Source organism: Marmota marmota, unplaced genomic scaffold (assembly GCF_001458135.2).
Source record: "Marmota marmota marmota unplaced genomic scaffold, marMar, whole genome shotgun sequence".
In the NCBI taxonomy this organism is placed as follows: domain Eukaryota; kingdom Metazoa; phylum Chordata; class Mammalia; order Rodentia; family Sciuridae; genus Marmota; species Marmota marmota.
The window spans coordinates 9671497-9686244 of NW_026000169.1; the positions used below are offsets into that span (position 1 = coordinate 9671497).

Below are 14748 nucleotides of genomic sequence, written 5' to 3' on the forward strand. Positions count from 1 at the left end.
ATGCATATATTTGCTGTGCAACTTATTAAGCTAAATAAATTCTAATAGCTATAATAATGATAATAAATAAGTATATAGTGAAATCTCACATGGATTAGTAAGATTTTCCCTATTACTCAGTCAATGATCTTACAAAAGATTCTAAATCACTATTGGCTACAAAGAATTAACAGAAAAATGAGGACATGTGAGCACAGGCCTATCATTGGTATACCAGAGCTATCTTACAAAATCAAGGAAATTATAAGTAAAAGTTTTTCAAAAATAGAATTTTAAATGTTCATTTCTAGTACACATCTTAAACAAAAGATGACCACTGCAGTTTCATAACATAATAATCTATGGAGTACTTTCACATCCATTTATTTTATTTGCATTTCAAATTAACCTGTCCTATATAAATTTGATAAGATGCACAATATAATGACCACAAAATGAGAAAGAGCCAGACCTGGTGGCATATGCCCTGGCAATTTAGTGAAGCCCTGTCTCGAAATAAAAAGTAAAAAGGCTGGAGGTATTGCTTAGAGGTAGAGTACCCCTAGGTTCAATCCCCAGAACCACACACAATAAAAGAAATCACTGCAATTCAGGGTAAAGATATTTGCCTGTCTGAAGACTAGGTAAAGACCCTGTTTAAAATAGTTCTTTTTTTTTCTTAGTGCAATGTTCTTCTCACTAGATGCATTTCTTTTTATGATTTCATAGTAGTTGAGAATTATACCTCTGATCACTACATCATTAATCTAATAAATATAACTGTCTAGTACTTAATATATTTAAGATTCATATTGAGGTTTCATCACTAATACTAGTATTCTAAAAGTTTGTATCTTATTCTAATACCTTATCTTAAAGTTTGATTAAGTGGTACTACATCTCAACATTAGAAACATTTTTCAGTGCATTAAGAAAAAAAAAATCAAATGATCATCACATCTGGGGTTATTATCCTAAAAAGGGGCACATTGATCCATATTTTCAGGATGGGAATATATTGACTGCTGTACACAATTAAAAAGACAAAACTATAATGTATACGGTGGCCTGGTAATTAATTTTGTTTATTAAGTTTGTCAAACAACTGAGATGTTACTCTAAAGGATTATAATGCAATTAGTATCTGAAATAAGGACATATTAGCAGATTCATAAATTGATGAACACTTTTATGCAAATATAGTCATCCTCAATACACAAAATCCATATATGCTGATTTTTTTTAATTGTGATAGACTCACTCCCTTCTCAAAATATAAGCTGTATGACATGTAATAACAATTCAATAAGTACTTACTGAATAAAGTAACCTAATTCACACTCAATTAATTACATCTCTGTCTTCAAGGAGCTTATATTGTCATCCTCAGTATCTTTAGGGAGTTGGTTCTAGGACTCCTCAAAGATTAATTAAAATCTGTGGATGTTCAAGCCCCTATATAAAATGGCACAGTATTTACATATAACCTACAATATCCTTCTGTGTTCATTCATTCACATTCTCCCTCTCTCTCTCTCTCTCTGTCTCTCCTTTGCAGCACTGGTGATCGAACCCAGGGCCTTGTGCATGGTAGGCAGATGCTCTATCTCTGAGCAACAACCCCAGTACCTTCTATATACTTTAAATTATTTCTAAATTATTTATAATAACTAATATAATGTAAATGATATGCAAATAGTTGTTATATTGTGTTGTTTAGGGAATAAGAAGAAGATAAAAGATATATATTTTCAGTACAGCTATAATTTTTTTTTCAAATATTTTTAATTTAAGGTTGGCTGATTCCACAGATGTTTGAACCATGGATATAGAAGGCTGACTATATTATATTAAAAGAAGATAGACAATAACATGTAATAGGCAATTTACTAGCAGACATTACAGTATAACAGGAACACAATGGAGGAAGAGTTATTATTTTGTGGCAGGTCAGAATGGATTTTAAAAAAATGATAAGCACTGTTTAGTAATGAATTCAACTTATTAGAACTAATAAATACAAAACAAATGGGGCTCTAAGATTTAACTTACAAGGCTTTCTCCCCAACTGGCATAAACACTACAAATAGATGTTCAAATATCAAAATACTATTACAAAAGAAAAATGTATAGCTAACAATCATTCATTATGATGGAGTAAGAGGAGTCTGGGTAGAGTGGTAGCTCAGTGGGAGAGAGTGCTTTTCTGGCAATGTGTGAGGCACTGGATTCAATTCTAAGCACCACACATATAAATAAATAAAAAATAAAGGTCCATTGAAAACTAAAATATATATGTGTGAAAACTAATATATATATATACACACACATATGGTATATATATATATATATATATATATATATATATATATATACACACACACACACACACACACACACACACATATGGTAGAGTATGAGAGTTTTTACAAAGATTATTTTTCAAGTATTAGTATATTAACACATCAACATTTTGATTCAACTTAGAGAAGCTCTAAGTCGGTGTTGCCCAACAGAAATATAAAGCAAATCACACAATAAAGGGAACAAATTTTTACCCCTCACACATCAGATAGAGCTCTAATCTCTAGGGTATATAAAGAGCTCAACAAGATAAGAACCAAAAAAACAAATAATCCAATCAATAAATGGGCCAAAGACCTGAAAAGACACTTCTCAAACTTATGGAAAAAATGCTCATCATCTCTAACAATGAGAGAAATGCAAATCAAAACTACTCTAAAATACCATCTCACCCCAGTAAGAATGGCAGCCATTATGAAGACATACAACAAGTGTTGGCGAGGATGTGGGGAAAAAGATACATTCATACACTGCTGGTGGGACTGCAAATTAGTGTAGCCAATATGGAAAGCAGTCTGGAGATTCTTTGGAAAGCTGGGAATGGAACCACTATTTGACCCAGCTATTCCTCTTCTCGGACTATACCCAAAGGACCTTAAAACAGCATACTACAGGGACACTGCCACATCAATGTTTATAGCAGTATAATTCATAATAATTAAGGTGTATTAAGAATTGTAATGCAAAAAAAATTATGAATGTAATGCACTCCTCTATTGTGATGTATAATAAAAAAGATGAAATCAATTTAATAAAAGATTTTAACTTGATATATCCAAAATATTAAATTTTCAACATGTAATGAATACAAAAATATTCATGAGATATTTTACGTTCATATTTAAATTAAGTCTACAAAATTCAGTGTGTACTCTACGCTTGGAACAGATCTCAGTCAGACTCATCACACAACAAGTTTCCCAGTGGCTACCACACTGAACAGCACAGCTCTAGGCATTAGCCTTAGAATTCCTCTCAACTTCACAATTTTGCTAATCTGACAAAAGCTATCTGTCTGAAGTTAGAATTCAGATGTACTACTGTAGAAGACCACAAAAAATATGTGGTCCATTTTTCTATCCAAAATATTCCCTTTGTGGAAGTATTTCATATCAGAGACTCATAAAAACAGTTGCATTCTAACTCCAAAACATCTTTCTTTCAATTCACACTAATGAAAAGGCATCTGTAGAGGAGGAAGCACTGTGATACTTACGGCAAACTTAGCAAGAAAACTGACTATGAAAATGACTGACAAGCAAATTGTAAAAAAGCAGCTGTAATGAAATATCTCCTTTTCCACTTTTACCATAAACACTTTCTTTTTATTAAAATAAAGACCATTTATAATCTTAAGCAAAAAAATATATTTATTAAGAAGCTACTACAAGGAACTTTTCTAAGTATCAGAAATACAGCCCTGATGGAGCTTCATTCCACTGGTTTTCACAGGCAACAGACAAAATTAAAAACTTGCCTGCATGTGAGTGTGTGTCAAAAAGTCACAAACACACACAGAAAAGAGTTACAGAAAACAACAAAACATAGAAGGATGAGAGAAAGCACCAAAAATGGTTTGCAGAATTGCATTTTAAATACAGTGGTCAGTGTAGGACTTCTCAAAAAGGAAACATTTGTGTAAAGATGTTAAGGGAAGTGAAAGAACAAGTAAAAAAAGAGAGCAAATCTAAATCAAGCACAGTAGCACACACCTATAGTCCCAGCTGCACAGGAATTTGAGGTAGGAGGATCACTTGAGCTCAGGAGTTGAAAACCAGCCTGGGCAATGTAGTGAGACCTCAAACTCCCCTCCACCAAAAAAAAAAAAAAAAAAAAANCTGAGGATTAAACCCAGTGCCTCACACATACCAGGCAAGCACACTGCCTCTGAGCTACAGCCCCAAGCCAGACAATTAACTTTTTTTTTAAGTTATTGACAGACCTTTATCTTATTTATTTATTTATATGCAGTGCTGAGAATGGAACCCAGTGTCTCACACATGCTAGACAAGTGCTTTACCTCTGAGCCACAATCCCAGACCTGACAATCAACTTTTAACAGTGGCAAAGTAAAAGGGAAAGTTTTGCAAGTTAAGAAATTTAAAAAACCCTGAAGTCCAGGACATTGCACTTAGTTAAGATCACATTCAATAAATGTAAAGAAATTTAATCCAGGTATTTCTCACTGAGAAACTCAAGAAAATTTCACTATATAACCATAATTGCCACAATTTTTTTTATTTAATGTAGATTTATTTAAAATACTTAATTAAATAACTATTAATTTCAGACTCTTAAAATAGTTACCACAAACTATCAGTACTGGAAAACTACTATGGAAAATAATAACAAGATGAGATTTACATATATGTTTATGTTTATGCTACTATACACAGAGCAACAAAATAAGAAGTATAAACAGCAAATTGTTAAAATCGAAGAGGCAGAATGGGAAAGAGAAGATAATTCTTTTGACTTTGAATATTTATATATTTTGAATTTTTAATTAATTTTTAACTAATCAATTGACAATTCTGTCAAAATCCACCCTAAAAGGGGCATGGCAGCCTACAATGAAGTCTGAGCAGACCAAACTGATCTCAGGAATGCTCTTTATTGATTTGTTCACTGGCATCCATCACCACACCCATAACCCAGTGTCTGATGCTCAACTGCAGAACCTCTACTATGCTACATGAAGCTGTAGCACAGCAACTTTCTTAGCTCTATTCATTAATGAGGCAATGGCCTTGAATGGTTGAGTACTGGGCTGTTTGCAGTCCAGTTCCAGCACACATAACCATAACACTTTGTAGTCTCAACCTATAATAACATTTGTACTTTTCTCTCATAAAGTGAAGACAGTATTACATTCCTTCTAGTTTAGCACAGGCAGGACCAGACACCTAGCAGACACTCATGAGAGTATTAGCTATTATAGAAGCTACTCTTGAGATTTAAGTAGAGAAAATATAAAACAGCACAAAGAACAAAATATCAAATAGCTGTAATGTCACTTAATGATCAAGAAGGGAAACGTGAGTATGAAACCAGAAAATCAGTATTTGAGTCAAAGTTAAAATTATACCAGGGACATAAACTGGTTCCGTAGGACTCAACCATCAGAAATGTTTGGTTTAGTTATTAGTCTTTAAACCTTCAAATTTGAATCCAGTTCTTAGTTCCCATAGGTATTCATCAATTGCTAGTCTTGTATTCAGCCCAAATTACTTATTTATGTTACAGTCTTGCCAAGCATGCAAATTTTTAGACCTCTGAATTAAACATTTTTCTCTAGTTACTCTAAACATCAAGTATCTTAATGTAAACCAGATTAACTTCATTATTACAAATTTCTATTGCTAAAAAAATTATGATACCTAATAAGTACATTTATTATAAAACAATTATATATTATAAAACAATTCTCCCCTACATACAAAAATTTATATATTTGCTCTTATGGAAAAGACACATGAAATAGTAAGCAATTTGGCATTTTATCTACAAAATAAAAAGATATACTAAAAAAAATTCCAAGTTCCATAAATTTCTTAAAATTAAACATCTATGCATGTCTTAGAAAGATGCCAAGAGAATTCAAATTTGAAAATTGCCAGTGACACAGACAAAAATCCTGACTAGCAAAGTATCTAGAAAACAAAAGAATTTCCAAAAATACTGATTAGATTCCTATGATCATTATGTTTTGCAAACACATACTTCTCTGGGTCCTTTGCAATTTACAAAAGTAGCACTAACTTTCTCCATTGATATCTTTCCAGACAGAACTCATTTTCTCAAAAAACAAGGGGAACATGAAGTGGAAACAGAGTTTTAACCAGTCTCACATTTTACTGGCACTTAAGAATACACATTTTGCCAGGCATGATGGTGCACGCCTGTAGCCTTAGTTACTTGGAAAGTGAGGCAGGAAGATCACAAGTTTGAGACCAGCCTGGGCAACTTATCAAAACTCTATCTCAAAATAAAAAGTTAAAAGGCTGGAGCGTAGTTCAGTGGTACAGAGTTTGCCTAGAATATGCAAGACCCTGAGTTCAATCCCCTGCATGGGGAAAAAAAGATATACATACAAATATTTTATTACACATTCCACTGTTAGCCATAGGTACAAGTTTATGATAAAGCTTACTTCTCTAACAGTAGGCAGGAAAACATTTAGCAATGTCTGCAAACATGTTTGGTTATCAGAACTAGAAGGGTGCATTAGCATACAGTGGGTATGGTGCTTAACATCTACAATAAAGAAGAGAGCACCCAGAAACAAGGAGTCACCCTGCACAAATGTCAACAGTGCCAAGAGGTAAAAACCCTGTTTCAGTAATTTGTAAACAATAATAAAATCTGGATCCACAGTGGTCAACTTACTAATAAGTTAAAAATGATAATTTTTAGATATTTAACTACTATGGTTATGGTTACAGTCCCTTTAAAATATGTGAAAACCTACACCAGAGTCTTCCCTACCTAAAAATGCCCCAACCATTGCAGGTCTTGATGGTAGTTTCTTCAACTAAGTCTTTTTAAAAGACTGACTCCTATAAAACAGAATCTACTACAACAATAGAAATCATAAAACCAAAAGTTTCTAAACTTACTGCTAAGCCCATCAACATATTTTCACCCACTGTGATCTGGATTCTTAGTCCAAACAAAGCGTTCATTCCTTTGAGTTTTAGTTTATTCATTAGCTGAGTATGTACTTCATATTCCATAAATGGCAAGAGATTACTGATAGCTGTGGCATTTGCTTCTGCCTGTGCTTTCTTTTTTAAGCGACATAACCTGTAAAGAAGAATAATTCAGTCAGTGGACAGTATTCTTGATATTATCTTAAGAAATGTCAAAAAGTTTAAAAACTTTCTAAAAGTGTACTTAATAAAACATTTATTTGTTCCAAATCGGCTTATTAAGTTACATCAATAATATTTTCTGCCATTTTTATTACTATGTAAACTCACTGTAAGTCTTATTTCGGGATGGGTTTTAGCTCAGTGGTAGAGCACCTGCTTAGCATGCATGAAGCAGTGGGTTCGCTCCTCAGCACACTTAAAAATAAACAAAATAAAGGCATTTTGTCCATCTACAACTGTAAAATTTATTTTGTCTTATTTCAATAAACAGAAATAAAAAAATTCAGTCTGAGGACATAGCTCAGTTGGTAGAGTGCTTGCCTCACATGCACAGGTCTTGGGTTCAATCCCCAGCATCACCAAGAAAAAAAAAATTAAAAATTTCAAAATGTTTAAATGAAATAATATTAATCAAAATCACTAGACAATATAATTTAAAAGCTAACATTCCAAACTGCCAATGATCATACGACAGATGACTAGCAAAGGGAAAAAAATTATTTTACTCAATAAAAGAACACAAAAGTAGATAAAGAAAATGTGGTAGGTCTATACACAATGGGATATTACTCAGCATTAAAAATAAATAAAATCATGGCAACTTCAGGTAAATCGATGGAGCTGGAGAATATAATGCTAAGTGAAGTAAGCCAATCCAAAAAAACAAATGCTGAATGTCTTCTCTGATATAAGGATGCTGATTCATAATGGGGATGGAGAGGGGGGAGCATGGGAAGAATAGACGACCTTTAGATAGGGCAGAGGGGAAGGCAGGGCATGGGGGTAGGAAAGACGGTGGAATGAGACTAGTATCATTACCCTAAGTACATGTATGAAAACACGAATGGTGTGATTCTACTTTGTGTTCAACCAGAGACATGAAAAATTATGCTCTATTTGTGTAATATGGATTTAACTGCATTCTGCTGTCATATATAATTCAATAAAATTTAAAATTTTTTTTAAAAAGAATATAAAAGCATCTATTTTAGACCAGAAAGTCTACCTTCAAAGGGACAACAGACTAATATATTATTTCTCAACAGTAGCAATAAAAGCCAAAAGGCAGTAATAAAAAGCTATCTTCAGGGCTGGGATTATGGCTCAGTGGTAAAGCACTTGTCTCACATGTGTGAGGCACTGGGTTCAATTCTCAGCACCACATATAAATAAATTAATAAATTAAAGGCCCATCAACAACTAAAAATTATATTTTTTAAAAAAACTAACTTTAATGAACTGAAAGGAAATAACTGTCAACCCCAAATATGTTTTAAATATAAAAGCAAACACATTTTTCAGACAAACAAAAGAGATGGTTCATCACCAATAGATGCATTAAAAGAATTACTTAGGAATATATTTCAGAAGAAAATTCAACATGACTTTGTAATGAATTTGATAGGGAGAGGTTGAGAAAGAGGACAATATCAAAGACCAAATTTGGCATGAAGAATTGGGTAGAGAAAGGTAGTCTTTTGTTGTTGTTGTTGTTTTGTTTTGTTTTTATTCAAAAAGAAAAGACCAATCTGGGCTGGGGTTGTGGCTCAGCAATAGAGCTCTCACCTAGCACTAGGTTAAATCCTCAGTACCACATAAAAATAAATAAATAAAATAAAGGTATTTTGTCCAACTACAACTAAAAAATAAATATTTTTTTAAAAGAAAAGAAACAATCTGAAAGATGATAAGAAAATCAGCAATTCTACTTGGAACAAGCACGAGATGTCTGTGATATATCAAAACAGGATGTGAAGTAGACAGGTATATGAATCTGAAGAACAGAAGTATGTTATTTAGAGTTATAAATTTAGGAGTCATGGACATATAGATAGCATATAGATTTACAAATTGACAGAGGGTCCAAACCCATTGCTTTCGAAAATCACAAAATGCGGAGTCATCAAAGACACCAAAGGCCACATAGAGAGGTAGGAAAAAACAGAAGGTGTGACATTGTTAAGTAAGAGAAATTTCAAAAAGGAGAAAATGACCAACTGTGTCGCTAACTGGTGAGATGTCAAGCAAGATGAGGACAGAAATGTCCAAAGGACTTGGTAACCTTGCAGTTGGTGAGAACCTAGACAGTTACAGCTGTTTGCTGTATGTCACAATTTAGAATGTCCTACTCTAGTGCATTTTTTGAAGAAACTCTCAACAGTTAAGTGAAGCAGTAAAAGAAACACCACATAGTACTGTTTTTTGAAAGAAAAGGTCAATTTTCACAATATACATTGTTATGGTTTAGATAGGAGGTATCCCCCAAATGCTCAAGAATTAGACAATGCAAAAATTTTCAGAGGTGAAACCATTAGGTCATGAGAACTAAACCTAATCAGTGAAATTAATTCACTGATTGGATTAATGGGGTAGTGGCTATAGGCAGGTAGGGTGTTGCTGTAGGAGATTGGTCACTGGGGGCCTGTCTTTGGATTTTTGTTTTGTTTTTTGTGGTGCTGGGGATTGAAGCCAGGGCCTTGTGCATGCAAGGAAAGCACTCTACCAATTGAGCCATATCCCCAGTCCCTGTCTTTGGGTTTATATTTTGTCCCAGTTCTCCATGCTTCCTGGTTGCCATGTCCTGAGTTGTTTTCCTCCTTCAAGCACTTCCACCAGGATGTCCAACTTCATCTTGGTTCAAGAGTAGTAAAGTCAGCCTTCTATGGACTAAAATCTCTGAAAATATGAGCCCCAAATACACTTTTCCTCCTCTAAAATTGTTTTTGACAGGTCTTTTGGTAACTGTGGCAAAAAAGCTAACTAAAACATATATATAATGTCATTTAAGCAATCTATGCTAGTAATATCCCTAGCCTATAAAGAGGTTAATAATAACCATGATGAACATTTGTACAGCATTTAAATATTTAAAAACTCTTTCTGCACATAAACTTATTTGAGTTTTATACAGATATTTTTTCCTCCTAAAGTACATGGAATAAAGGTTCCAGTAGAACTGCACAGCCTATCCAGGATCAAGTAGGTAGGAAACAATAAATATTTATAACTCCATGCCTGATAATTTTTTTAGGGAACACAAATACTGTATTTACAAACACACCTTGCTTGAATAAGACAACCTTTTCCAATAACTATTGCATCTATTGGGAGGTCTATAGTTGTAAAGAGAACATCAGGAACTTTTTGTTTCCTGCAACTATAGCAGTATGTGAGATGAGCTGGAAATGGCATATTCAGTTCATCATATGGTATATGGCAAAATCCACAGCCTGCAGGCAAATTTTCTTCAAGCCTATATAAATACATTAAGAAAAATGAAGAAAGAAAGAAAGAATTTTTCAGTTCTCAGCACACACACCAAAAATTAAAAAGGCATTCTTGAAAACCTATGATTTTTTTCAGAAACAAATATTACCTACTTAGTACTTCTATACAAACTATATAACTTTTACCACAGGAGTAAGAGTACCACTTTGACTGGTAAGAATTACAAATGACCATAAAATCAGATCTGTACATTGTTTCTATGAGAGTAGCTTTAAAATAGAAAACCATCTTGTACCAACTTTGATGACTCATCAGCTTACCATTGTTCCAAAGATACTATATAAAAACAGATGGATGGACAATAAAGGTGACATTTTCCTACTAACTGACAAAAGTAAGCACAAAAAAATTTCTTAGGGAAAAAGAACATTTTACAATTAAATTACTTGTTAATTAAGTTGTTTTAAAAAAATACCTGTTTTTATTTGTAAATGCATTTATTTTATATTAATGTTTTTATGTAGTAGTTAATTCGAAAACATTAACATAAAAACAAATGCATTTACAAAGAAATGCAGGAAAGGTAAAAATAGGTATATTCCCTAAGACTTCTAATTTCCAATGACCAAATTCTAACACTTCTGACAAACCAAATGCCAATGTCATAAATGACATACATATCATAAATAAGCCACAAGCAAACCATCTACTCCTCCCCATTCACTGTAAAATGCCTATTTGTGAATTCATTTTAAAATAATGATACATGTTTTCAGTCACTAAATTTGAGAAAATCAAGACAAGAACTGAAACAGTGTGAAGCTCCTCAGAGAACCCCAAACTTTCCAACAGCCATATCTTCTAGAGCTCTGGAAAGATGTGTCTAGATCTCTCTAACCTAAGGCAGCCTACTAGATTAAATATGGCAAGCAGACAAATTTAAAAAGGGGAGAAGGAAAACTCACACTATATAAACTAGAAGACAGGCAATCTATAGATTTCTTATATACATTTTTTCATTGAATTTTCATAATAACCCTGTAAATCACGTTACATTACTCCTAGTTGTTATTATTATTCTACTGTAGAAACCGCATTTCATATGTTAGAAATATGAGGGAAGTCAAAACAGATCTGAGTGAACTGTATGACCCTGAATAAGTTACTTAACGTCTCAGAGCCTCCTCTATGAAAATGTAATACCTACCTAGAAATGTTTGTGGGTGTTTTTGACAATTAAGAAAACTACAGCTAAACATATATCCCAAACTCAATGTAATACCTAGCAAACAGCAGCAAATACTAGTTCCTAACTATACTAATAATACTAAAAATAATACTAATAATAACTATGCTAATAATAACTAATACTAGTTCTTAACTTGAAATCAACCCAGAAAATTAACTTGCTAAGTCACACTTAATACAAAGTAGCAGAACTCATATTTGAATTTCAGCGTGAACCCAAAGTCCATGTTAGGAAGAGGTAAACCATAACAAGGTTTAACTAAACACTTCACACAAATTTGAACATAAGTGATACATCATTATAAGGGATAAGAATAAAAGCATGAAAATTTCCAAAAGCATTTGAAATTTGCCTTTTATTCTACATTCTTTGAAAAACAAATTTTTTAGAAAGCACTGATAATTTTTTTTTTTACTTGTTGATAGACCTTTATTTATTTATTTTATGTGGTGCTGAGAATCAACCTCAGCAAAAGCACTGATAATTTTATAGCAGGAAAAAAGATAAGCTTTTTTGTTCACAACTAGAGATGGCATCTGTTGTCCTGGACTAACATATTTGAAAATTTACTACACATACCTAAGCCACAAAACAGAAAAATCCAAAAATGGGAAAAATAATTTATTAAATTAGGCTTCTATCTACTTAAGAATTAAATCTAGCGGGGTGGGTATGTAACTCAGTGGTAGCTGAATGTCGTTTGCCTAGCATATTTGAGACCCTGGGTTCAATCCCCAGCATGAATCACACACAAATCTGGGCTGGGGCTTGGGCTCAGTGTTAGCACACTTGCCTGGCATGAATGAGGCACTGGGTTTGATTCTCAGCACCACATGTTAATAAATAAAATAAAGGTCTATCAACAACTAAAAAGAATATTTAAAAAAAAAAAGGAATTAAATCTACTGAAGTGTTAAGAACCATATTTCAGGAGTGAGAAAATTAACAGAATTATAATATTCAACAGAATATTATAATTGTTTAACACACTTTAAAATTGACCTATTTATAACTTTTGAGGTTCTGAAATACAGAATGGCCAACATCCATTTAAATATTGACAAAAGAAGAACTTACCAAGGTTCTCTTTTGACTAGAGCTAAAATACATTTGTAATATTCAGATTTGCCAATTTATACTAAATTTGACCAAATATAGAATTATTTTCATTTCCTTACTTAATTTATAACTAATATATTAATACTGGGGAAGAAAGCAAGCATGCAACATTGTGTCATAAAGCATAATTAAAATAAATTTTATTCAGGTAGACTCTGATATCAAACCAATAGCTTATATGCATGTATATGCTTAAAAAAAGAATATGTTTATATATACAACTGATGGTTTTGTCTGTTTATGAAAAACATTTTCATATTTACAGTAACAAAAGTTCAAAGGGACTAAATAATTAAGTCAGTCACAAAGTTTATTTTACCTAATACTCTTACTTTCTGTTTTACAAATACTACAGTTACTTTCCATGAAGTTTTTATCTGTAATTTTATACAGTATAGTGATTTGATTATTTTTATGAAATAAGAACTTTTTTTTTTTTTGAATCTTATTTCATGGCCTCTTTTTTGTTTTTGAAGGAGGCATAAGGGGGAAAGAAAGGCAAAGTCAAATAAAATAATTTGTATATTATAACAAAGTCTAAAAATTCCTCAATTGGTAGTTGCTATGGTTTAGATATGTCCTATCCTCCCAAAAGCTCATGTATGCCACAATGCAAGAATGCTCAGAGATGAAACGATTAGATTTGAGAGTTGTAAACTAATCAATTAGTGGATTATTCCACTGATATGGATTAACAGGGTGGTATCTGTAGGCAGGCAGGGTATGAAAGTAAGTCACTGGAGGCATGCCTTTGGGGTTTCGATTTTGTCCTTGATGAGTACAGCTCTCTGTCTGCTTTCTGATATTAACATGTTCTATACCGCTTTCCTCTGCCACTCCCCTCCAACCCTGAGGTATGGACTCTGCCAACCATGGACTGAATCTCTGAAACCCTGAGTCAAAATAAACTTTTCCTCCTCTACACTGTTCTCATCAGGTGTACTGGTCACAGCAAAGCAAGAGTGGACTAAAACTATAGTCACACATGTCACTTATCGTGACAGAAATAATGTGTGTAATACAGTGCTGAACCCCATACTTACCTGTTACCAAAGATTAGTTAAACATTAGTAAAGTGCCACATCCCAATTTCTATACTGTACCACTGTAAGCCACCCTAATAGACAACTATTCTGGTTCTGAGGGGAAAAAAAGGAGACAACTTCTCCCTTCTCTGCCATTACAGAAAATAAGGCAGGCTGCCATGACAACCTCTGTTCCAAACAGCCCTCCACGGTGCCATCCTGCAGAAATCGAGTGTTCAGAACAGCCGCTGTGCCAGATGCTGATAAAATACAGACCTCTTCACTGTAAAACAGGAAAAATACAAACAAGTGAATATTTTCAGGCAATATAACTTTGGAAAATGCTAAATATCAAAATTATTACAAGAGTGATAAATTCAAGTTAGACTTTACTAAATATTGAATAATACCACAGGATTTACCTTCTAAATCTGGGATAGAAAATGGAAGTAACTTTATTAAAATGGAGAGGGCAAGAATTCTCTACAAATTAAAAATTGAAAAACAAGGTAAAGCATAATATTAATAACAATAGCTACCTGGAAGATTTAAATGTTTCAAACTGTAAGCAGTAACATACAACATTGTTGGATCCAATAATAATCCACTACATTATATTAGAATACTTTCTTAATGCATATAAAGTTTTATTAAAACTATTCTAAAAGTATAACTATGTAAATATCTATATTGCCATAGCTTACTCTGAATCTGAATGATTATAAAGGTGCCTAAGATATTATTCAAAATATACTAAATGGAGCTTAATATAGATCAAAATATATGATAGAAAATTGATTTTAAAATAATTTTTAAAATTCTTTATATATCATCAGTTTTGAAAGCTAAAATAATAAAACAAATCAACATAACTACTGAAGGCTATCACCCAAAACAAATAAGACAAGTA

General features: G+C 32.8%; 1 protein-coding gene across 1 annotated transcript in view; it reads right to left on the reverse strand.

The window, feature by feature from the left end:
* C2cd5 (C2 calcium dependent domain containing 5) overlaps positions 1 to 14748 on the reverse strand; it is a 92516-nt gene that overhangs the window by 23791 nt on the left and 53977 nt on the right. The window contains 3 exon segments of the mRNA XM_048787188.1: positions 6906 to 7149; positions 10279 to 10470; positions 14026 to 14121. Of these exon segments, the coding sequence (XP_048643145.1) occupies positions 6906 to 7149; positions 10279 to 10470; positions 14026 to 14121 (532 nt within the window).